We start from the raw sequence: 25,314 nt of genomic DNA on the forward strand, positions 1-25,314 counted from the left end.
AATTTTTGATTAGACAAGTTGACATATTTGGTTTATGATTTAGCGCTTGTGTATTTTAACTGAATAGTTTGTTGTACTTTTAAAACATTTGTTGTAAGAATTCTCTTTAATTAACTCTTTAGGAAGTAGTGGTTCTAGAAAGATAAAAAAAGAAAGCAACCCTGTCTCTGCATTCTAACAACTAAGGAAAACTCGAAATAGTATTTAAGAAGATCGGTGGTGTGCATTAAGTTAATAGCATGGGCATTTATGCGAGTGGCAGATTATAATGGAACCATGTGAATTAATTGTGGATTCTTAAGAATTCACTTCTTTCATATACTTAAGTCAACGTTTTGAGAGACGTAAAGTTTGAATAAAATACATTTACACACCACCAAAATTGTAGCTTCAAACTTGAGTTCAAGCTTTCCAAGCCAATAAATTTGCACTCGAGATACCAAATGTTTCTAAATTGTGACATAAGAAATTACTGTTAATCAACAAGAGTCATCCTTAAAAGACACACTGTGTTGTAGAGCCGATCGTATAAAACCTTGTGGAAGATCATTTATTTATGGTAAGTTTAACACAACTGCAAAAACACTAAATATTATGGACAGTTTACTACGAGTCTACATGTATGAAATAAATATCGAATAAAACAAACAGAAAAAACGTTAAGGGCTTTCAAAGTTCCACGTCGAAATGATTTCATTGGACATTGATGAGATCATGAGATCTGCAGATTATATAATAGTGGGCTAGCCTTGTCTTTGAGTTTCCACAGACATTGTCTCCTTTTTCAGCAATTGTCATTTTCCCTCTCTTTCTCTCTCTCTCTCGATCTCATTCCATTTTTGTGTGTTTAGTTATCTCATTCATTAATTATTTCAATAGTTTAATAAATACCATCATAAATACAATGTATTTTTCAAGTAGTAGTTATAGATAACTCGATGATGATCGAATAATTAAATCATTTGTCTTTTAGGCTGAAAATAATATTTGAGTATTTTCAATGTGATTTATCATCGTTATAATACTAGAAGTATAGGTAGGTTTAGTTAAATTAGCTTACAATATAGGTTTAGCTTCTACAAGATATATATAGTTCAAATCAAACAACTAACAATACCGACCTTAGCTCAGTTGGTAGAGCGGAAGACTGTAGTAGTTGCTGTAATCTTTAGGTCGCTGGTTCGATTCCGGCAGGTCGGATTCTTGTTTTAGTTTTTGACTTCTTTTTTGTTTCCCAGGTCTCATATCTTATTGAATCACAAAACAGACCTTGGGCCTTGAGCCCTAATCTAGTTTTTAATAACATGGGCCGATAAGTCAAAGTTAGAAAGTTACATTACGCGGTTGCGCAAAATAAATACGACGTCGCTTTTTATAATGTCAATCCGTGTTTTTGACTCGACGGTTTTATTTCGTAGTTGGAACGGCTCGAAACGAGAGGGTCAATATTGTAATTTTCGTTATAATACTTTTCCTTTTTTCCCTTCTCTTCCAAATCAACTTTTCGATTTTTTTTTTTCTCTTTTAGAAAACCCACTTTACGAAGGAATCAAATCGACTCGTTTTTTTCTCTTAAATCCGCCATAGATCCAAACACACACCACCTTCACATCCGGGTTCGAATCGTCCACCTCGAGCTTATTTCCGCGTTTCGCAGCTTCTTCTTCTTCTCCGTCTTTTATCTCCTCTTGTCATGCTGTTTCAAGCTGTTTAGGGCTCAAAAGTTCGATTCAGGGGAGAAAATTGAAATCCTTCATTGGGATTTTGAAATATGGCTAGGGTTTATAGTAATTGGGATAGGCTTGTTCGTTCTACTTTAAGAAGAGAGCAGCAGAGGAATACAGGTCAACAAGCTCATGAGCGTGTTAATAGCGGACTTGCTGGAGCAGTTCCTCCTTCACTTGGTCGAGCTACGAACATCGATGCTATTTTACAAGCTGCTGATGAGATTCAGTCTGAGGATCCTAATGTCGCTAGAATTCGTACGTTTTTCGTTCCTTTTTTTTTTTTAATTAGGTTTTGATGATTCAGTGTGAGGATCCTAATGTCGCTAGGTTTTCTGCTGATGTAGTATGTGAGCAAGCGTACTCTATGGCACAGAACTTGGACCCTAACAGTGATGGTAGAGGTGTTCTTCAATTCAAAACTGGTTTGATGTCCGTGATTAAGGTATTTTATTTACTATGTTATATATGTGAATTGGTGGTTTTTAGTCAAATGCATCCTTATGCTATGTCTGTAGTATAATTGTTGCGCTGTGGTTACCATTTGATGTTCAGATTTTAGGTGCAGTCATTCTTTCTTGGTTTTGATTTTATCTTATGTCAAATGGTGATGTTTACTTGTTCTGAGTTTAAAGGGGTTTGATTGCTTTTGCAGCAAAAACTTGCCAAGAGAGATGGTGCTTCTATAAACCGCGATCGTGATATTGAACGACTATGGGAGTTTTACAAACTTTATAAAAGACGGCATAGAGTGGATGATATCCAAAGGGAAGAGCAAAAATGGAGGGAATCGGGAACTAATTTCTCGTCTAATGTTGGGGAGTATGTGCATCTTAAAAACTCCTTGTTATTTTCTTCGTTTTGGACAGTGTTTGGATTCTACCTACCCCTGTAAAATGACTGGTTTTCTGTAAATACTGAAACATTGCGTCCTGAGTTGTGTTAATGCTTGTTCTTCATTTGACAGTGGTTTTCTGGGTGTAGATTTGTTTGTTTTGTGTGTACGTCCTTATAAATGATCTTGATACATATAAATTATGAGTTTATGATTGCCTCTGCTCACTTTTACGGATGAGATTCTGTTTGTAGGAGTGTTGTCTTACTTTTCCTTTTTGATTGAACAGTGTTTTTTCTCTTTTTCGATAGGATCTTGAAGATGAGGAAGGTCTTTGCCACATTAAGGGCCTTAATTGAAGTGTTAGAGGTCCTAAGCAGAGATGCAGATCCAGATGGTGTTGGGAGATCTATAAGGGATGAGGTGCTTTCTCGTACTTGTTGCTTCTTGTAATCCAAAATAATTTTAATCTTCTTTTAGCTTCCTGTTTTGCGGATGCCAAGCGTTCAAAACACAGACATAATAACTCTGATGATTGAAGATCTTTGTTGAGAAGTTGCATCTGATTGAATGGATTATAATTGTTTCCTATGATCATTATATTACTCCGTTAAGTTTCATGTTATAAAAGTATATTGTATGAGGTAATTGATATCTATTGTTTATGTTTTCAGCTTGGGCGAATTAAAAAAGCTGACGCAACTTTGTCTGCGGAACTTACACCTTACAACATTGTCCCTCTAGAAGCGCAGTCCATGACGAATGCAATTGGGGTTTTCCCTGAAGTAAGTTAAACAAGAATGATTTTTTGTTTTTCCATTTTTTTCAGTCAGTTGTTTTAGCTTTTCAAAATTTTTTTTATTCAGAAAGAACTCTATTGTCTATATTTAGGTGCGTGGTGCAGTACAGGCGATCAGATATACTGAACATTTCCCTAGGCTTCCCGATGATTTTGAGATTTCAGGACAGCGCGGAGCAGATATGTTTGATTTATTGGAGTACATTTTTGGGTTTCAGGTACAGTGGTATTGGATCAAACTCTTCCCTGATTGTTTTTTTCTTCTTTCACTTACATTGTTTGTGTTGTTTTGACTCAGAGAGACAATGTAAGGAACCAACGGGAGCATCTGGTTCTCACACTTTCAAATGCACAATCTCAGCTTAGTGTACCTGGCCAGAATGACCCAGTGAGTTCTTCCTTAGGACCTTAATACTCTATTGGGGCATGCTCCTTTACTGAGCGACAGCTACGATTTTCTCGTTTGTTAAGAGGATGTCCTCTTAAAATCTTGATATATTTTTTTCAATCTTTTGTGTAGAAAATTGATGAGAATGCAGTCAATGAGGTTTTCTTGAAGGTTTTGGACAACTACATCAAGTGGTGCAAATACTTGAGGATACGCCTTGTGTACAACAAGTAAATTTTTGTCTAGTTCTAGTAATGGAAATACTGGTTTAGTTCATGTGAATTACTAACTTTGAAATTTTCAGGTTAGAAGCCATAGACCGGGACAGGAAGCTGTTTCTTGTTTCTTTGTACTTCCTAATCTGGGGTGAAGCTGCTAATGTCCGGTTTCTTCCAGAGTGTATATGCTATATATTTCACCAAGTAAGATACCATTTTGTTGTTGATTATGCACCAATTTCCGCTATTAGTATACTCTTGTTCTAATTATTAGTTTGCTAGGTTACTTTTTGTTTCGTATTTCCTTGCCAAGGAACAAATCTAAAATGTGTAGGTTTTACAGTTTTTATTTATTTAGTGTTGTTCTGCTGTTCATATCTTTTCTCATCCTGTAAACAACGCTACAAGAAAAAACTTGTCAGAATTGCTCTAGCATCTGATCGTCTCTGCATCTTTGCACTTAGCTTATGCTAAAGCAACCAGCCTGACCCTTATTCTGGAATGATGATCAAAAAGGCCCATGTGATCTTGAATTTTACACCCAATGCGAAGTGAAAATAGATCCCTTCTCACACTTTACCTTTGTTGGTCAGATGGCCAAGGAATTAGATGCTAAATTGGATCATGGAGAAGCTGTCCGTTCTGAAAGTTGCTTAACTGAGAGTGGTTCTGTATCATTTCTTGAGAAAATTATCTGCCCTATATATGATACAATGTCAGCGGTGAGTCATTGCTGTTACAAATTTTTTTGGTGCATCTTAATTTTTGGCAAAGTAGTTTTCCATTTGGCAGAATGTTACTGTTTCTCCTCCGATAATTGGTATGTTTATACATATTTCGAATGCTAGGCAAAAAAGATAGTTTGAGAGTGACTTCTTTCACTCAACCACAGCGTTTGGAAAGATATTTTGGTTATTTAGAGTATCTATCCCTTGTTATGACTTTCTGTGTTACCTCCGTATTACTTAGATTAGTAGCAGTTTTTTTAGGAAAGTCTCACAACATTAAGTGAGTTTTGAGTACGATCTTCATGATCGTCAGTTTCTTGACATAGTATCTAGGTGTTTCTGGTTCTATATTTGAAAGTACATTCCTACTTCGTTTTTAAGATCAGATTTTTTGTTATCTGTATCTGGAAATTTGTAGCATGTTAGCTAATGTGGATTTTAAAGTGTCTGTCATTAATGTTTTGTGATATGGTCGTCTGAGCCCTTAAATTGGTTTTGAAATTTACTCATGTAGGAAACTGTTCGAAACAATGGTGGGAAAGCTGCACATTCTGAATGGCGGAATTATGATGACTTCAATGAATATTTTTGGTTTGTAGTTTATCAGTACTATTATATTTGCAAGTAATTACTCATTTCGAGGAGTCTCCATTAACTGTGTTTGTTATATTCAGGACACCTGCTTGCTTTGAGTTAAGCTGGCCTATGAAAACAGAGTTACGCTTTTTAAGCAAACCTAAAGGGCGGAAAAGGGTGAGTCTTGCTCATATTGGATAAGTTCCATGAATTATAGTTTCATTCCTTCTTGGTTTGGCCCACTAATCATCTGTGACCACTTAGTTCCTCTTGCCTTCAATTTCATGAGTTAATCTGGTTGAACTCATTCATGATAAACAATTGTTTAATGGGTCTTGTCCAGTTGCGGGTGCTTTATCTTATAGTTTTGGGAGTAAATTTTTTTCCCCTACGTCTATATGGTGGAATTACGTCCAATGAGAATTATTGTCCAAGTTCCAACCAATATGATTATTCAACAATTTTAACTCCTCAAGAGGAGATGGCTGTAAAACACTGCATAAAACTTCTCATTAGAGTCATTCATTTTCTCCACCAATCATTAACTTCTGTCTTCTTGTTAATATATTTCTGCAACATCTTTGACTGGTTCGTGTTCCTGGAATTCAATGTAGACGGCTAAAAGCAGCTTTGTTGAGCATCGGACGTACCTTCACCTTTTCCGAAGTTTTATCCGACTTTGGATCTTCATGTTTATTATGTTCCAGGTTGGTGTGGTATATATGAACAATTTTCTGCTTAATTTTGATAATTTTCCTAATAATAATTATTTTACCTGTCCACAGTCTTTGACGATTATAGCCTTCAGGAAAGAGCGTCTTGATATAGATACTCTCAAGATCTTACTCAGTGCTGGGCCTACATATGCTATTATGAACTTCGTTGAATGTAAAGTTCTCTGGTTGACTATGTTGTCTTACTATTAGAAAACTCAAAAGTCACATTGTAGATTTGTACGTACCTTGTTGAATATACATGTTTGTCATTTATTCAGGTCTTCTTGATGTTATGCTTATGTATGGCGCCTACAGCATGGCAAGAGGAATGGCTATATCCAGGCTGGTTATCCGGTTTATTTGGTGGGCCGCGGGATCAGTATTTGTGGTATATGTCTATGTGTACGTATCCAATCTTTCCACATGAGCTATTTCTTCTTGATAAAGTTCGTCTGCAGAACAGCTAACCTTTGTTAAACACATATCGCAGGAAGGTTCTGCAAGAAAGAAATAAACCAAACCAAAATGAGTTTTTCTTCCACTTATACATTCTAGTATTGGGTTGTTATGCCGCTGTTCGCGTCCTCTTCGGACTTTTAGTCAAACTTCCAGCGTGCCATTCTCTGTCAGAAATGTCAGATCAATCTTTCTTCCAGTTTTTTAAGTGGATTTATCAGGTATTCATTTCGTAAGACTTTAAATAATTAAAAAAGTAGCACTATGAAGTACGTTGTTGATACTTCTTATCTTTTTCAGGAACGATACTTCGTTGGACGTGGGCTCTATGAGAATTTAAGCGATTATTGCAGGTTTTTCCTACCTGCCTCTTCAAACTATATAGATGGTTACAAAGACAAAAGTTCGTTGTATTTATTATCTGGAGTTCTGAACTCTGACCTTGCATTAGTTGGCTAATTGAAACACATATTTTTAATCGAAAAAAGTCCTAAAATATTGCTGAACTATCTGACTTATAATCAATAAGTTTGTTGAGGGAAAGTTTGCTTTAGAGAGTAGACATCCTGCATGTGGCAAATTGTCTTACACCTGAATTTTTTTTTTCCGTTTGCGCTAAAACTGTTGGAAAGGTTTAGTGGTTGTTTTAGAAAGTTGCAGTTGATTTGGGATCTTAGTAAAATTTGCTAGAAAACTTTGGTTCCAGAGTTAGGTTTATTCAAACTTTTTCCTATAATATTCAGGTATGTGGCGTTTTGGTTGATTGTCTTGGCCTCCAAGTTCACATTTGCATACTTTCTCCAGGCAAGGATGTTTCTACAGCTGTATATTATTGCTACTGTCCATATTTGTTAAATTGCATAATGTCTCATATCTGAATCAAAATGTATCTGGGTTATCAAGTAACTAACAAGTGTGTGAATATTGCACTGACGGCTAAATATTCTTCATGTTACAGATCAAACCACTCGTTAAACCCACCAACACTATCATTGATCTTCCTAAATTCCAATATTCGTGGCATGATATTGTCTCAAATAGTAAGTGCATATATGCTTAGATACTCTAATCAATATATTTCACTGGCTGTTTTTATCTATTTGAAAATAAATATGATGTGAACACACGACTTAACAAATAACTCAGTAACTTGGCGAGGTTAGCTGTGTATTTGACTCATTTGGCTACATCAACTTTAACTGAACTATACTAGATTTGTATCTGATGAACCATACTACAGACTAGAACTTGCTACTGATCGCCTTTGATAATGTTGCTGACATCTGTGGCTCCGCTAAAAATTGGCAGGTAACGATCATGCGTTGACCATTGTCAGCTTGTGGGCTCCTGTTGTGGCGGTGAGTATTTACCTTATATGTTAGCAAAAGCTTAGATATCAACTTTCTAAGATGTCGCTTTCGAGTCTGCTTTTCTTTCGTAACTACTTGTCCTTAACTTGTGTCCTTTAAAAGTTTCTAATCTTGGCATTGGCTATATATGTCTAGATATATCTTATGGATATTCATATATGGTACACACTCTTGTCTGCAATCATTGGTGGTGTGATGGGTGCAAAAGCTCGTCTAGGGGAGGTAATACTGAGTACTTATATGTTCTACTATTTCTGTTATGATATTGTGTTCTGTTTCATATTACTGGCCCCTTACTAACCATGTTCAGATATCTAACTATTTTAGATACGCTCCATTGAGATGGTTCATAAGCGTTTTGAGAGTTTTCCAGAAGCTTTTGCCAAGAATCTTGTCTCTCCTGTTGTGAAAAGGTTATAATTTTAAATCCATTTTTATTTTTGCAACATTTCTTGGACATTTATAATATTTCTGTTTATGATTATATACTAAAATATTTTTTTTGTTGGGATCCCTTCACCACCTAATCTCTGTTGTAATGATATATTTCAGAGTACCATTAGACCAACATGCTTCTCAGGTCAGTATTTAAACTCTCTGTCTCATCAGTTTGTGTATTAAGAGTTATTCTTGCAACATTGCCTTCCATAGTTACATCTTCTTCCAAAAATGGCTCAGTGATCTAATTTAACATCTTCTTCCATAGTTATATGTTGACTTCCAAACATATAATTGTTAAATTACGGACCGTGAATGTACATGTAACGGAGTTGAATTTCTGAAAGCCTTTGATTTGTGTACAACTTTGCTGTTATTTTTTAAGTATAATGTGGTTTTTGCAAAAAAAAAAACAATGCGAATTTGATGGTTGTGCTAAGCGCCGACTGTTTTCTTACTGTTTCTCTCTTTCTATTGTTTCCTTCAATGCTGTGGGTGTTTTATATATTGTCAGTCGTTTGATTAATCCTAGAACTTTTCTTTTCGGGGTAATGATTTATTCTTAGAACGTAATCCAATTGTTTTTGCAGGATGGTCAGTATATGAACAAGGCATATGCTGCAATGTTTTCGCCGTTTTGGAATGAGATAATAAAAAGCTTGAGAGAGGAAGATTACATCAGTAACAGGTTAAAAACTATTTTGCTTTTGTGTTTTTCGTTTTTTGCCATTTCGTACAACGCATCTTACTCATACATTTAAGGTCTTCGATTGCAGGGAGATGGATTTACTTTCTATTCCCAGTAACACGGGGAGTCTTAGACTAGTCCAGTGGCCCTTGTTTCTTCTCTGTAGTAAGGTGCAACTTGTTAAATAATTTACTCTCTTTAATGTTGAGAGTTCAGCTATGACATTTTTCTCTCTTGTCTTAATTATTTTGGCTTCTTTTGTTTTCCAGATTTTGGTAGCCATTGATTTAGCCATGGAGTGCAAAGAAACACAGGACGTACTTTGGAGACAGGTATGCGATGATGAGTACATGGCATATGCCGTTCAGGAGTGCTATTACAGCGTTGAAAAAATATTGAATTCCATGGTTGATAATGAAGGGCGACGATGGTACAGTCTTTCAATTTGATTGATTCTTAATGTTTGTTTAATATGCCAATATCATGTTTTGTTAACTTTACATGTGACAATTATACACATGCCTCTTTTTTACTCATGTAAATAGGGTGGAAAGAATTTTTTTGGAGATCAGCAACAGTATGCAAGAGGGTTCCCTTGCTATAACTCTTAATCTTAAGAAGCTTCAGTTGGTAGTTTCCAGATTCACTGCATTAACGGGGCTTTTGGTACGCATTCTCTAGCTTAATGTGACTAATAATTTTATTATTGGTAGAGGGTTTAAACAAATTGGTTTATTATGCCAAACACTCTTCTGTGAAATATTACTGCTTCATAAATTCATAACGAATCTTCTCTTGGTGCTTGTTTCGTTTTCTGACTTCAGCTTTATAAACCTAAAATACGGCGTAAGAACATATGCCCCTTTTTGGTCCTGTTAGGAATTGGGCGTGCGTGATACTTAAACGTTCCTTTTCCTTCTTTCTCATGTTTGTGTTCTTTTACCTTTTCAGCGTTTTTGTTGATAACATGGGAACTTTTCCTTATGATACGAATTTGGAATCCTTTTTCCGAAAATATTAAAGACTTAAATTTCTTACACTACTTGGTAGCTTTGAATTCCCTTTTTTCAGTTCTTATTGCATCCTAACTAGCTTCTCGTAAAGTATAGTTTTCCTTTTATTATCGATTTTATCGATTAGTCCTATTATGCCTATAAGTACTGCAATTTATCACTGAATTTATATTATCTCATTTTCTTAGAAATCTCTTTACATTTGATACTCAGATTGTAATTGGACATCTTTTACCACTTTCTGAGTTTTATGCTATTGATTGTTATAATCTCAATTGTTTCATCTTGTTTGCTTTGGCTCCCTAAACATTATCTATGTCATGTCCCAGATTCGACAAGAAACTCCAGATCTTGCAAAAGGTGCTGCAAAAGCTATGTTTGATTTTTACGAGGTGGTGACGCATGAACTTCTTTCTCATGATTTGAGGTATGTTGCTAGATTTATTTACTCACTCAAATCTCTACTTGTATGGCAATCATCGTGGAGAAAATATCTTATGGTTTCACTTATATGCATCAGGGAGCAGCTTGATACATGGAATATTTTAGCACGGGCACGTAATGAAGGGCGCCTCTTTTCTAGGATAGAGTGGCCTAGGGACCCAGAAATTGTAAGCCCTTCTAGAAGAAGCAAGTAGGAATTCCATTCCAAATGCTGGTTTTATGGTCTTATGCAAATAATAATATTGTTTATAATTGCAGATTGAGCAGGTCAAGCGGCTACACCTTCTTCTCACTGTGAAGGATACTGCTGCCAACGTCCCAAAAAATCTTGAGGCAAGAAGAAGATTGGAGTTTTTTACAAATTCCTTATTTATGGATATGCCCCAAGCAAGGCCCGTTGCTGAAATGGTACCATTCAGGTATGTGTGGTAGCACTGACTTGACATTAACTTATAGTATTTCCTCCAAATTAATACATATATCCTTAAAATGTTTGGTCGAACAGTGTCTTCACCCCGTACTACAGTGAAACTGTGCTCTATAGCTCCTCAGAACTGCGAAGTGAGAATGAGGATGGGATATCTATTCTTTTTTATCTTCAGAAAATATTTCCTGGTATGTATCTTCTACTTCTAGGCGTGTGAGGTCATTCCTTGTTCAATATAGTCAGTAGCTGAGATCTATCTATTTGTGGATTTAGATGAATGGGAGAACTTCTTGGAGAGGATTGGTAGATCCGATTCAACAAGAGATGCAGATCTTCAAGAAAGTTCAACTGATGCTTTGGAGCTTCGATTTTGGGTATCTTATCGAGGGCAGACTTTAGCAAGGACTGGTTAGAAACGATCTATATTGATTATCACTTCCAAAATAGTTTTTTAAAGTTGCATTTGCATTCATTAGGTTTGTGTTTTAATGTGGAAAGTTGGTGGTTTCACACTTGAGTATGCAATTTATTTTGTTCTTGTGAATGTAAAGTGCGAGGTATGATGTATTACCGAAGGGCTTTGATGCTTCAGAGTTTCTTAGAGAGACGGGGCTTGGGAGGTACTTATTTCCAAAAATTATTTGCAGTATTCCTTTCGAAGAAAAGGCATACCTGTAAGAGCAGTTTTTTTTTTGTTTGTTTGTTACAGTGGATGATGTCTCTCTGACCAATATGCCACGTGGGTTTGAAGCATCACCTGAAGCACGAGCTCAAGCAGACCTGAAATTTACGTATGTTGTGTCATGCCAAATTTATGGGCAACAGAAACAGCAAAAGAAACCAGAGGCTACTGATATATCACTTTTATTGCAAAGGTGTGCATTAGTTTCTTTTGCCCATTATACAGTTCTGCTTATAAATTCTGAGGACGTAATCATTCTAGTCATGAAGTTTAATATCTTCGAGGGATAGGCTAATCGGTATTTCAGTTCATCTCATTTTGTTAGTTGTTAGTTCTTCGGTTGCCAGATACTTCTACCCTATGCATTAATACGGACATCTATTTATGAAAAACCTGCAACTATTTCAAAATTTCTATTTGCTATCAATTTTTTTTTTAAGTAATCGTGATATTTGATTTGGTGTCGTCTCTAAAGTCTCATTAACGGCACATCTTTTGTTGAAAATATCTTACACGTCCCATGTTTCAATTTTTTCTCTTGCAACTAGATATGAGGCACTCCGAGTTGCTTTCATACACTCCGAGGATGTTGGAGTTGATGGAAAAAAAGAATTTTATTCTAAGCTAGTAAAAGCTGACATTCATGGAAAAGATCAGGTACCAGATATATATGTTGGCGTTTGCGATGGTTAATTTGTCAAATTGGGTTTAGATGTTGGAATGTGCCGAAATAGAAAATTTTCCCCTGGTCTAAATAGTTCTCATTTTCATCTGAATTGATGATTTATAGCACTCAATAAGTTTCACTATTGCTACAGGAAATTTATTCAATTAAACTTCCTGGAGATCCTAAACTTGGGGAAGGAAAGCCTGAGAATCAAAATCATGCAATCGTTTTTACGCGAGGAGAAGCTATCCAGACCATAGATATGAATCAGGTTTATCATCACTTCTTTGTCATGATTTGGCACATTACCATATTGCCATTGAGAGTCGTTCTGCTGTAAAGCTAAACCTGTCATGCTTGGTCGATAATGATTGTCTTAAATTCCTAAGGTTTGCTTTGGCCGTCATCAGGTTGCCCAGTGTCACTTTTCCTCCTCTCATTTAACTAGGATTTGTAACCAGGAAACATAGTAATATATTATGTAGCAGCAGTATGTTGGCGCCTTCCTGATTGTGGCATCTCACCAATTTTTTTTCTTGATACACTATATTCCTCTTATTCTTCAGGACAATTACCTAGAGGAGGCAATTAAGATGAGAAACCTACTCGAGGAGTTTCATGGAAAACATGGAATTCGACGTCCTACGATTTTGGGGGTTAGAGAGCATGTTTTCACGGGAAGGTTCGCAGTCGTCTCCTTGAAATATTATTTTGTGTTATCATATGTTTATTTTTAATCACCTTTCACATGAATGACAAATTGATATTGCAGTGTTTCATCACTGGCGTGGTTTATGTCCAATCAAGAAACCAGTTTTGTGACTTTGGGTCAGCGGGTACTAGCATATCCACTTAAGTGAGTATTCGTGCTTCAGACTTTACCTTGCACAATAGGACTACGTTTCGTTTTTTATTTTTTTTTGTTGTGGCGCTTGTTAAATGGGTTTAGCACTCGCTCTCCGGTTTGTTGGATTCATTTTATTTAATCTACAACTTTCTAGTGACGGCTCAGTTTTAATTTGATCAAAATTAATCTTACAGAGTTCGAATGCACTATGGGCATCCAGATGTGTTCGATAGAATATTTCACATAACTCGTGGTGGAATCAGCAAAGCATCCCGTGTTATTAACATCAGCGAGGATATATATGCTGGTATGTTTAGTAGATGGGTCTTTTCGGATACACTTGATAAGTTTTTGCTGCAATACTTTTATGTTTTAAAAAACTTCTTGAATGCTGTTTACATAGTGGTGTAATAGTCTCAATGTTCTCATTTTGAATAGAGTTTAACTCTGTAACATCTTTGGACATGGTATGTTCTTAAAAGGCTGAGCTCTTTACCTATAAACAATGACAATATTTGCAGGATTTAACTCGACACTCAGGCAGGGGAATATCACCCACCATGAGTATATTCAGGTCAGTAAATTGCTTGCATTAATTGTCTCTTCACTTAGCTTGTATCCCATATCGATCTGAATACATGATCCATACGTATTCATTGATGTAGGTTGGTAAAGGAAGAGATGTAGGACTCAACCAGATTGCCCTATTTGAAGGGAAAGTAGCAGGTGGAAATGGAGAACAGGTTCTTAGCAGGGATGTCTACAGAATTGGGCAGCTCTTTGACTTTTTTAGAATGATGTCGTTCTACTTCACAACAGTTGGTTTCTATGTCTGCACAATGGTACTTTTCATTCTCTTGTGTTTTGTAAGTTTGTTTCCCCCATTATCACTTGTAGTAAAAAAATTCGTTGATGCAGATGACCGTCCTTACTGTGTACGTCTTTTTGTATGGAAGAGTTTATCTGGTATGTTATGGAGCCTTCTATTTTTTCATTTTATGAGTTTTCTTAGTTATAAAATGATGCGTAGTTATGCCCAAAAAGAAAAGTGATGGGTAGTAATTGCCCTCCAAAACGTGTAAATTAGTGTTGCTTATTGCAGTTTTTTAGGATTACAACCACTTGCTATTTTAGAGTTAAAATTATTTGCTGTTCACTATAATTCTTTCATCCTAGAGCAATATGGGTGCCGTAGTATTTGGCCCTTCTTTTTGAACATCAAAGGTTTCACATACAATTGGGCATCAAACTTTGGTTGCTTGACCTTTTGACATGGATAACAATGTTGGGAAAAAACATTGTCACCTTAGTCTTGCAATTTTGTTAAATTATGCACTTTTTTCTTTTTTATCTGTGTCTTTTATTTCTTAAGTTATTTCCCTTTCCTCCTTTGATATCAATTACTTTTTGGTGTTTTGTCAGGCCTTTTCTGGTGCTGATCGTGCAATCTCAAGAGTAGCCAAACTGTCAGGTAACACTGCGTTGGATGCTGCCCTAAATGCACAGTTTCTGGTCCAGATTGGAATCTTTACTGCCGTCCCTATGGTTATGGGTTTCATACTTGAACTTGGGTTGCTGAAGGTTGGTTGATCTATTCTCTCTGTCTCCTTTTGGACCAAATTGTTATCCATACTGTTCATTTTGCTTTTTAACTTCTTTGATACATATTTCTTTCTCCACAAATAGCTTTGAGAAAGCTCTTCTACTAACGTTTCCTTTCTTATATCACAGGCTATATTCAGCTTTATAACTATGCAATTCCAGTTGTGTTCTGTCTTTTTCACATTTTCCCTCGGGACAAGAACTCATTACTTTGGGCGTACTATCCTTCACGGTGGTGCAAAGGTATACTTCCTTGTATACAAAGGCAATGGACATTATTGCTCCTTTCTATCTTTTTTTTCTGTTTAGCCTTTTTCAAATGCGTGTTTTTTAATCAACAGTATCGAGCAACTGGCAGAGGCTTTGTGGTTCAGCACATCAAGTTCGCCGATAATTACAGACTATATTCTAGAAGTCATTTTGTTAAAGCGTAAGCCCAGAATTTAATAAGTTACTTATTATTATCTCTGGCATGGTCTTGATTCACACAATTGGAATAAGAGCTTCGAAAGTCAAATAAGATTTATCATGTGGATGCTTAGTGACCTTCTTCTTGCTGACTTATGAGAGTCCCTTTCTTGCGCAGTTTTGAAGTAGCTCTACTGTTGATATGTTACATTGCTTATGGGTACACGGACGGGGGTGCCTCTTCGTTCGTTTTGCTAACTATCAGCAGTTGGTTCCTTGTAATCTCCTGGCTGTTTGCACCCTATATCTTTAATCCTTCTGGATTTGAATGGCAAAAGTTAGTACTGTGCCTGTTTCATTTCATTTCCATATTCAATTGATTTTCTGTGGTGCCGCTGATGGCACTATATCTTAAATTGCCTTGGATAATGACCTTTAATACTTCATGTTTGATATAGGACTGTCGAAGATTTTGAAGACTGGGTCAGTTGGCTGATGTACAAAGGTGGAGTGGGAGTAAAGGGAGAGCTCAGTTGGGAGTCGTGGTGGGAGGAAGAACAGGTTTGTCGATTTTTGTTTGTTTTTGATGTTTTATCTTCTACCATACTTCTTAGTTTTGTTTTGTTTGTTAATTTTTGTTTCATTTTAGGCGCATATCCAAACACTAAGAGGAAGGATATTGGAGACGATTTTGAGCTTGAGATTTTTCATGTTTCAATATGGCGTTGTGTACAAGCTCAATCTCACTCAGAAAAATACTTCACTTGCGGTAATGCTAGCTTTTTATCTTGTGTTTATCGTTTAGTTCTGTTTAACGGGATATTTGAAAGTTGTTTTACATTTGCTTGATTATAGAAAAAGCTGCAGCGTTTAGATTTTGCATTTGCTTTGTAAGAGCTATGACGCTCCAAAGCATTGCTTATGCTATTATTGCATGAGTGCCTGACTGAATCCTCTTTTTGTGTGTATGCAGCTCTATGGCTTCTCGTGGATTGCATTGGTTGTTATTGTGTTCTTGTTTAAGGTGTGTACTAAGATTCATTAGTTTCTTCTCCAGATTTGATTATTTTCTTGTAATTCATCCCACTAACTTTGAATCTTGTCTCCTTGTTACTTCAGCTTTTCTGGTATAGCCCCAGGAAATCGAGCAACATTCTGCTGGCACTGCGTTTTCTGCAGGGATTGGCTTCGCTCGCATTCATTGCCCTCATCGTAGTAGCCATTGCATTAACAGATCTATCAATTCCGGACATGTTCGCATGTGTCCTTGGTTTTATCCCAACTGGTTGGGCTCTACTGTCTCTAGCCATCACATGGAAACGGGTGCTTCGGATCCTGGGCTTGTGGGAAACAGTACGTGAGTTTGGGCGTATTTATGATGCTGCAATGGGTATGCTCATATTTTCTCCGATCGCTCTTCTTTCCTGGTTCCCTTTCATCTCCACGTTCCAGTCTCGTCTCCTCTTCAACCAAGCCTTCAGTCGCGGCCTTGAAATCTCCATTATCCTCGCCGGAAACAGAGCTAATGTTGAAACCTGATGAAAGAGAGGGAGAAGTTAGTGTGGAAATAGAAGAAGTATTTAGATATCTCTGCTTGTTGGAATGTAAATGAGCTTTGTAGAGTTTGTAGAACGTCATTGAAAGCTCATTTGACTCAGGATTCTATTTGTTTGTAATCTTTTTTTCTTTTCTTTTTGCTCTCTCTAAGCGTAATCTTGTGGTATTGTATTTACTGTTTATTGTCATAGGTTGACTATATAATCTGATAACTTGATTTTGGTAAATTGAAGATTTGTTTATTACCTGAAAATCTTTTTGATATCTGGATTGAGGGACACTTACGTTTCTGTAACTAATCTAATTGAAAATTATATAAAGTGTTCAGTGGGGGTGTGTAATGGTCATAGCTCTACTTTAATTTGTGCCAATGAGATTATGTTACTTGGCTTAGACGTAGCATGCGGATTATGTATGTAATCCGTCATCACAATTGAAATATTATCACAAGGAAATATCCAATTGCTTGTAAGACCTACGCAAAACAATGACAGATAAACGTCTTTGTATCAGAAAAAAATAATACTTTCATGTGGAATTCAGTAGTCTACCATAGACTCGAAAAGTAAAATTTTACCCGTGGTGACATATTATTACTTTACAAAGTAGATTTGGAAAAAGTAACTCCACAAAGAACTTTACATTAATAAACATTTCACAGCTCACCTTAATTAATCGCCTTAAAACCCTCACTTTTAGGAGTAGAATAGTAAACGATTTTGACTAACATACAATTAAGCATAAGAAATTGCTCTTCACCATCACCCGGTAATACTTACATCTATATTAACATTTTTGAACTATATTTTGTATTATGCCATTTAAGTTTTGCTTATTAATTTTTTTTATTACAATATTAATCCCTAAACAATTTCCAAAAATAACATTGCTCAGAAACTCATTTCCTAAAACATCTTAAATCGAACCAATTTTGTTACGTTTATTCGCATAAAATCTAGACAACATCTATACATTTTGATTTTTCCAAAAACTACTCTATCCATTAAATTTTTATTCCCATAAAATATTCGAAACTATCTTTAGAGATGAAATAATCTCTCAAATTTAAAGGATATAATCGATTTTCCATAACAAAAATCCCCATAATTATTTTGACATTAATAAAATTCGTAAAAACGACAACCCAATTTTCGAATTATTATTATCAATATTATTTTCAAACTAATCTTATAAACATTGTATATATATTATGAACAAAAAAATACATAATTTTAATTTGTGTTTGAAGATTGGATATATACTAGGTAAAAATAATAATTTATATAGTTATAAATTACATTAAACCAAAACTATAAAGATGATTTTTTGTATGTGGAATAAGATGTGGTTTTCCGTTCCTATGTAATATAATGTTATTTCTATTATATTATACTTGAGTCTATTTGGTTGTCAATTGGTTTAGTTGGTTATTTAGTTGAACTGTTTTTAGCTTAATTATGTACCAAATATAAAAAAAATAAACTTTTACATCTTTAAATATTATTACTGATATCAACTTAGTAAAAACTTTAAAATATTATGAATATGTAAACTTATAAAAAGTTTAAATTTTATAGAATGTGGTTATATGGCCGAATAGGTTATAAACAGAACGGGTTTGAAATAACATTATTATAAATTTGAATATCATTGACTCAGTACTAAAATATGGTTTAAAACCTCATTTTACTTTTTGGTCAATACTGTGAATCTATTTCACATATCAAATCAAACTGACTTTTAACTAATATTGTGTAACATAATTAAAGAGCATTAGCAAAATTGTGACTTAATGAGACAATAGCTTATAAATTACTTATTCTTTGTTCTAATAATCTATCTTAACATTTTTGAAGTACATTTTTGGGCCATCCTTTTTTTTAATCTTTATATCCAAACAAGTTTCAATTAAATTCTCTACAATTCTTACAACCAAACACAATCATTTCCTTATTTGATAATGTTAATTTCAGATTTCCTAAAATATATCTACCTAATTTAAAGCGATATGTTAGACTAAAATATAATTCTCCTTTCAATTTTATTTATTCTTATATTTAATCATTTGAATTATAATTTAATAGATATGATGTGATTAGATAAAATTTTAGATTTTAGATTTTAGATCTAATACATATGATGTGATTAGATTTATACATATGATTTTAGATTTTAGATTTTTGATAAAATTTTAGATTTTTGATAAAATTTTAGCCTTTTTTCAGCATAGGATGTGGTTTTAATTTTTATAAACGGAGATCTATTTTAAAAATTGTTTTAGAATTTTTGTAACCAAACAAGTATATCCGGATATATATTATTTTACATTTGAGTTATTTTACATTTAGGTAATGAATAAAAAGAAGAAAATCTATTTTAATATTTTTGGAGTATATTTTTGGTGTAATCCGAATTGTTGGGTCGGTTTTAATTAAAAAAACCTATTGCACTAATCCGATCTTTATTCATTATTATCTTAGTCAAAATCGAAAACTTTCCTATTATTCGATAACAAATATTCACTTTTAATGAAATCTATTTATTAGTATCAAATATTATAGTTATAAATAGATGAACTGATTTATTGATTCAATATTATAATGACATATTCGAATCTATAATAAAATATTCGAATTAATTTTTTCAATACACGGATTATTGATTTATATAACAAACCAAAGAAATAAAAAAATGAACCTGTGGTGTACTACATGATAAATACTAGTAATAGTATTAAAAGCTCATTACTACTCAAATAATCATAAACCATTATTGGAATTAAGGTCTAATTCCGATTTGATTTTTCACACCAAGAATATATAACAAGTAACCAACCAACCACCATTATATATTGCTTCAATTTATTATTATTATTAATTAAAATATAATATAAATGGGAATTAGTAGGTTCTTATGACTTCTAAAACGAGAACAAATCATATACACACCAAAAGAGTTGATTAATAGTAAGTTAAGTGTCAGGAAGAAATCACAATCAGTGCTTAAAATGATAGGATCACACAAAACATGGTTTCAAGTATATGTTTGGTAAATTTAGTTTGATTAGCAGCCTGCTATCAGAATCTTAACGACAGAAATAACTTACCAAATTCTGAGAAGCCAAACACAGCAACAAAAAGTCACTCTGATAGCAGGCTGCTAATCAAACTCCACTGCATTACCACTTCATGATGAGATGATATTGTCATGCCTCTACCCATTGGCAATTCAAATCAGACTTAAAATCTTTCATTAAGGTTGAGCGCACAACAGGCGTTAACATCAGCAAAGGACTGAAATTAGACTTCTTCTTCTTCAATGTCCAAAGAATAGGTAGAAAACCTTGGTCACTAGTGATCAAAAGTGCAACACCAGATTCGTTGGAATCCATCCACAATTGCATTTGAGCTTGTAAGCCAATATCAGCTGCGTTTTTATCAGCTACATTTTTCAAAAAAACCATCAAAACAACACAATATTAAATTTGATGGTATAGAGATATTATATGCAAAAAAAACACAAAAAACAAGAAATATTTTATAAACGGAGATATATTTTAAAAATTGTTTTAGAATTTTTGTAACCAAACATTACATTTGAGTTATTTTACATTTAGATAATGAATAAAAAGAAGAAAATCTATTTTAATATTTTTGGAGTATATTTTTGGTGTAATCCGAATTGTTGGGTCAGTTTTAATTAAAAAAAACTTATTGCACTAATCCGATCTTTATTCATTATTATCTTAGTCAAAATCGAAAACTTTCATATTATTCGATAACAAATATTCACTTTTAATGAAATCTATTTATTAGTATCAAATATTATAGTTATAAATAGATGAACTGATTTATTGATTCAATATTATAATGACATATTCGAATCTATAATGAAATATTCAAATTAATTTTTTCAATACACGATTATTGATTTATATAACAAACCAAAGAAATAAAAAAATGACCTGTGATGTACCACGTAATAAATACTAATAATAGTATTAAAATCTCATTACTACTCAAATAATCATAAACCATTATCGGAATTAAGGTCTAATTCTGATTTGATTTTTCACACCAAGAATATATAACAAGTAACCAACCAACCATCATTATATATTGCTTTAATTTTTTTAATTAATTAAAATATAAATGGGGAATTAGTAGGTTCTTATGACTTCTAAAACGAGAAGAAATCATATACACACCAAAATAGTTGATTAATAGTAAGTTAAGTGGCAGGAGGAAATCACAATCAGTGCTTAAAAGGTAGGATCACACAAAACATGGTTTCAAGTAATAAAGTTAAGCAGACCTTTAAATCTTTGACTCTCTTCCGACCAAAAAAAAAAAAAATCTTTGACTCTCTCTCCCATATGTAAATAGAATCCAGCTAAAACCATCACAGAAGCACAAAAAAATCGAAACTTTGAAGGGAGACGAGAAGAAGATGGGTATTTTGTCGGATGATGTTGTGATAATCAGTCAATCGGAGAAAGAAGGTGAGCCGAGTGTTATCACCATCAATTGTCCTGACAAAACTGGTCTAGGTTGTGATCTCTGCCGTATCCTTCTCTTCTTCGGCCTCAACATTGTCAGAGGAGGTAATAAAAAAATTTCTCCTTTTTTTTGATATCTGCTCTGCTCTGGTTTGTGACCTGAAATGTTGTTGCTCTGTGAAGATGTAACGACTGATGGGAAATGGTGTTACTTGGTCTTCTGGGTGATTGGGAAACCAAACACGAGATGGAATTTGTTGAAGATGAGACTTGTTGAGGCTAGCCCTTCTTTTTCTTGGGCCTTTGGTATCTCAAGATATTACCTTTCTGATTCTGAGTCTCAGCCTCCCAAGTTTCCTGATCTTTTCTTGTTGAAGCTAGCTTGTTCTGACCGCACAGGGCTTCTCTATGGTTAGTTTCTTTTGATTCTCTTAATTTTAGTTAGTTATAGCTGTGGGTTCACTCACTGTTTCTATATATTGGCAGATGTCACAGAGGTTCTTTACAAGCTTGAGATTAACATTGAGAAAGTTAAGATATCGACTACACCTGATGGGAAAGTGATGGACTTGTTCTTTGTCACAGACACTAGGTAATATAGAATGAATATTTAAAAAGGAGATTTTTGGATATTTGCTAGATGTTTAGGTGTGTTCTGTTTTTGTTCTTCTCAGAGAGCTTTTAGGGACGGGGAAGAGGCGGGAGGAAGTGTATGAGTACCTTAGAGATGCCATAGGAGATTCAATGATCAGCTATGACATTGAACTTGTTGGCTCAGAAATCACAGCTCGCTCACAGGCTTCCTCGTCAGTTGCAGAAACATTGTTCTCCTCGGATGTGTTGGGAGAGCAGCCGAGTGGTGGGTTACACACTTCAAGCAATGTGTCTATTTCAGTTGACAACTCTCTAAGCCCAGCTCATACCCTCATTCATATCACTTGTCAAGATCACAAAGGCCTTCTTTATGATATTATGAGAACCTTCAAAGATTTCAACATTCAGGTTTGTGCAAGTCTTTGATGCTTTTTATCTGCATTACTCCACTAGTAGTATTCACATAAGAGACACGTTTTCTCGAATCTTGTTTGATGAACAGATCTCATATGGGCGTTTTACAATCAAAAGAGGAAGGAACTGTGAGATCGACTTGTTCATTGTGCAATCTGATGGTCGGAAGATCTTGGACTCAAGCAAGCTAAATGCATTGGTTTATCGTTTAAGAGCAGAGCTACAACAACCTCTGAGAGTGGTCATGATGAATCGAGGTCCAGATACAGAACTTCTAGTCACAAACCCTGTCGAGTTATCAGGAAAGGGAAGGCCACAAGTCTTCCACGACATAGCACTTGCCCTCAAGAAGATCAACACCTGCATCTTCTCGGTATATATATGTATTATAACTCATCCAATCACATAATTCAAGGTCTTTGTAATTTATACCAAAAACATAACAATTGTCATAATCATCTGATGTCTGATGTCATAACTAGGCTGAAATTGGAAGACACGTGACGGGAGAAAGAGAATGGGAGGTGTACAAAGTGTTGATCAACGAAGAAGACATCTTACCTGTCCCAAGAAGCAAGATAGAGGAACAAGTGTGGAGTACTTTAATGGGTTGGGAATAAGACTTCAGGATCATAAACTAACCGATCAAGACTATATGATTGTACATTATGATGCAATGAGTGTATGTAGATTAAGATGATATGTGGTAATATATGTATTGAGATATTTGTAAGTAGATTAAAAGAAAAAAAAAGTTGTAAATGAGTGTGTGATAGAAAGAAGAGAACTAAGCTTAAGCTAAGTTAACCACTTTGTGCTGAGATCTTTTTGTTTTGTGACATAATGGGCTGAGTTGAAAGGCCTATAATAAGGAGGGTGGCTATTTCGTAATTAAATACATAATGAAGGGTACAAAAGTGAAGGAGAAACCTATGAAAAAAAAATGGCGACTCTTTAAGAAGCACACGAAGACAATCTCGAAAGCTGACCACAAAAGTTTTCGACTTTGAGAAGCAAATTAGATAAAATAAAATCTTTCTATCCATTTCACTCACAAAATTTGAAGGGCTCTCTCTCAATTTCGAGTTTTTCATTTTTCATCATCAGTGTTTTGTTATCCGGAGAAAAAAATCTAATCTTGAATGGCGAAGAGAGGAGGAGCGACGACGCTAGCTGAGGATGCACCATGGCGAGTTTCGTCAGTAAGACCAGTGCCTAAGATCAGTCGCTCACCTGTTCTTTCTATCTCTCAAAGCCCTGAAACCGATTACGCCATTTCCGTCATGAAGGTTTTGTTTTTTTTCTTCTTCTTCTTCCGTAGTTTTGTAGATTCCCAATTTGATTTTGGAAATTACCATTTTTTAACTAAAAAAAATTCGGGGTTGTGTGTAATCTTTGCAGCATCCGAATCCTGTGGGAGGTGGGTTTGCGATGGAAGCTGTACTTGAATCTGCAGGACCTGAATGTGTTGTTCCTGGTCAAGTCACGCCTGTTCGCTTACTTGGTGTCAAGGTGACTTCTTACAGAAAGAATGATGTGTTTGTTGTTGCATTTGTGTATAGTACAAGTTCTTAGTATTTATATTGGTTTAGAATTCAAGAAGGGAAAGGATTATGTGTTTGTGTATCATCTTTTGTTGTCTAATTCCTTTGTCTTGTTGAATATTCTAGTTTATTTAGTAGTTTTGTGCAAGTTTTAATCTTTCGCTCACCTTTTGAGGATAATTTCTAGTTCTGTAGCTGCTTAGGTCTGAGCATAGAGATGTTGCTATAGGATTACAAGTTGAACATATCATTTATGTCAAGTCTGATGTTTTGACTGCTTTCTCGTAAATTTCCCATTGGTGTTTTATTCACTAATGGGTTATTATTAGGTCTCATTTGCTAACAGTTTGATATTTGGTGTATTGATAAATAGGTGTGGCCGGTTGAAGTTGATCTTAAATTCTTGGAACCAGTGGGAAAAGAGCTGAAAATGCTTGGAAAGGTAAAGACCAACATCTTATTGCTTTGTGTCTGAATCAGATACTAGTACATGATCCCCTGTTAGTATGATGAGCCAATACCTTGGATGATCCTGTTTCGTTCTATGTGAACTCTTAAAAGCTCTTTGTTTGCCTGAGGCTAGTGTGTTATGTGAATTTATATAAGTGGGGATTAGGTTATTGTATCCTATAACTCATGGCATATCAAGATCATAGATGGTCATCTTCTTTTTGATAAGCTGGTTACTTGGGACAAAGCCTAAACCACTTGGTAATCATGTGGCTCAACAAGTGGGAAGTAGTGGGAGTTTGACTCTGGGAGCGTATCTGGTCTAGCCACTCGGTTCTAACCTAGAATCCTGAAGTCCAATTGGGATGTATAGATGACCATCTTAACACAGATAGTTAATGTACGAAAATATGGGCTAGACCAGGATTTTGATAGAGAAATGGACCAATTTGATCATAATTAGTAATGAAATGTGCTCAGCATCTGTTTTGTTAGACTTTAAGATTATAGTTGGTGTGCTCTATCATATTAGGTTTTAATTTTGATAATCGGTATCTCTGTTGTCCTGAGAGTGCAGTTCATGGACAACGCCGTCGAGCTGATGAATAAGTCTTTCATTGACCGCTAAACACTATGGATTTAAGGGTTACATACTTGTCAAGGTTCTACGTCGGGAGTTTTGGAATTGCGGGAGATCTGTCTAGTCGCCAGAACTTGTTAGAGGCAGAGAGATACAATATGAGCAAAGTTGAATATGCTATGTGTGTGTTTGTATAGAGAATTTTACAAACAGAAATTATATGCTATCAAATCATTGGTTTGAATGATAATTGTAAGAATGTCTTTAAAGGTTATCTCCAATGTTTTTCAAGTTTTCTGTCATTCCTTGTCGAAAAGAATGATGGAATATTGCAAAGCGGCTAGTTTTCTCGAGATCACATTTACTAAGTAACAGAGGTTCAAAAGCTCAGCTTTCTTACGGTTTCTCGAGATAATGCACTTTGGAAAGGCGACAGAAAAATATGTGTTAAATGTATACGAGTGGTTCAGAAAAAATCAGTATGAAGGTGAGATTTATGTTGAGTTGGGTTTGGTTTGACAACAGAAATGAAATCTTTTTAAAACGATATAAATCAACAAAGATTGGTCTACAACCACATAAACTAGTTAAATTGATACAATGTCAATACAGAAAACGTTAAAACCTTACCACATACCGGAAACAAAAGCG

The 25,314-nt window shown here is 34.9% G+C and overlaps 4 protein-coding genes and 1 non-coding gene across 6 annotated transcripts; 4 read left to right on the plus strand and 1 right to left on the minus strand.

Moving 5' to 3' along the window:
* Positions 1-1,116: 1,116 nt before the first annotated feature.
* Positions 1,117-1,200, plus strand: TRNAY-GUA (transfer RNA tyrosine (anticodon GUA)). Its single transcript is given in 2 exon segments — positions 1,117-1,153; positions 1,165-1,200. It is a non-coding gene; the product is annotated as a tRNA-Tyr (tRNA).
* Positions 1,201-1,403: 203 nt separating this feature from the next.
* On the plus strand, positions 1,404-16,810 carry LOC104785837 (callose synthase 10). Its single transcript, XM_010511125.3, has 50 exons — positions 1,404-1,982; positions 2,072-2,169; positions 2,380-2,546; positions 2,871-2,982; positions 3,234-3,344; positions 3,451-3,576; positions 3,657-3,746; positions 3,879-3,976; positions 4,051-4,168; positions 4,558-4,686; positions 5,207-5,283; positions 5,367-5,445; positions 5,883-5,975; positions 6,054-6,156; positions 6,263-6,386; positions 6,475-6,661; positions 6,741-6,793; positions 7,184-7,244; positions 7,399-7,480; positions 7,749-7,798; positions 7,946-8,032; positions 8,138-8,223; positions 8,363-8,390; positions 8,839-8,936; positions 9,025-9,106; positions 9,206-9,366; positions 9,482-9,602; positions 10,279-10,376; positions 10,470-10,560; positions 10,652-10,812; positions 10,899-11,008; positions 11,094-11,228; positions 11,372-11,440; positions 11,530-11,695; positions 12,051-12,159; positions 12,321-12,440; positions 12,736-12,851; positions 12,942-13,025; positions 13,211-13,323; positions 13,538-13,590; positions 13,682-13,858; positions 13,935-13,982; positions 14,439-14,597; positions 14,748-14,861; positions 14,960-15,048; positions 15,205-15,363; positions 15,485-15,587; positions 15,676-15,795; positions 16,000-16,050; positions 16,146-16,810. The coding sequence occupies exons 1-50, from the start codon at positions 1,772-1,774 to the stop codon at positions 16,563-16,565; spliced, it is 5,697 nt and encodes a 1,898-aa protein (XP_010509427.2). The 5' UTR covers positions 1,404-1,771; the 3' UTR covers positions 16,566-16,810.
* Positions 1,408-1,635, minus strand: LOC109132818 (uncharacterized; the record flags this gene model as incomplete). The annotated part of the gene is given in 1 exon segment (XM_019245219.2): positions 1,408-1,635. A coding segment is annotated over 1 exon segment (228 nt), but the record flags the coding sequence as incomplete, so codon positions are not given.
* A 3,972-nt stretch (positions 16,811-20,782) lies between the features above and the next one.
* On the plus strand, positions 20,783-22,910 carry LOC104785838 (ACT domain-containing protein ACR10). Of its 2 annotated transcripts, none has more exons than XM_010511128.3 (6): positions 20,783-21,186; positions 21,265-21,492; positions 21,568-21,673; positions 21,756-22,083; positions 22,178-22,472; positions 22,572-22,910. In XM_010511128.3, exons 1-6 carry the CDS (start codon positions 21,033-21,035, stop codon positions 22,574-22,576), a joined length of 1,116 nt encoding a protein of 371 aa, XP_010509430.1. In that variant the 5' UTR covers positions 20,783-21,032; the 3' UTR covers positions 22,577-22,910. The 2 variants fall into 2 exon arrangements, with proteins under 2 accessions (XP_010509430.1, XP_010509428.1); XM_010511126.3 differs by having other exon boundaries at positions 20,843-21,186; positions 22,178-22,462.
* Positions 22,911-22,934: 24 nt separating this feature from the next.
* LOC104785839 (uncharacterized) lies at positions 22,935-24,965 on the plus strand. The gene is made up of 4 exons (XM_010511129.3): positions 22,935-23,378; positions 23,491-23,601; positions 24,007-24,075; positions 24,661-24,965. Exons 1-4 carry the CDS (start codon positions 23,232-23,234, stop codon positions 24,709-24,711), a joined length of 378 nt encoding a protein of 125 aa, XP_010509431.1. The 5' UTR covers positions 22,935-23,231; the 3' UTR covers positions 24,712-24,965.
* The last annotated feature ends 349 nt before the right edge of the window (positions 24,966-25,314 follow it).

The sequence above is a fragment of the Camelina sativa genome, chromosome 5, assembly GCF_030686135.1.
Source record: "Camelina sativa cultivar CO46 ecotype springtype chromosome 5, ASM3068613v1".
Taxonomy (NCBI): domain Eukaryota; kingdom Viridiplantae; phylum Streptophyta; class Magnoliopsida; order Brassicales; family Brassicaceae; genus Camelina; species Camelina sativa.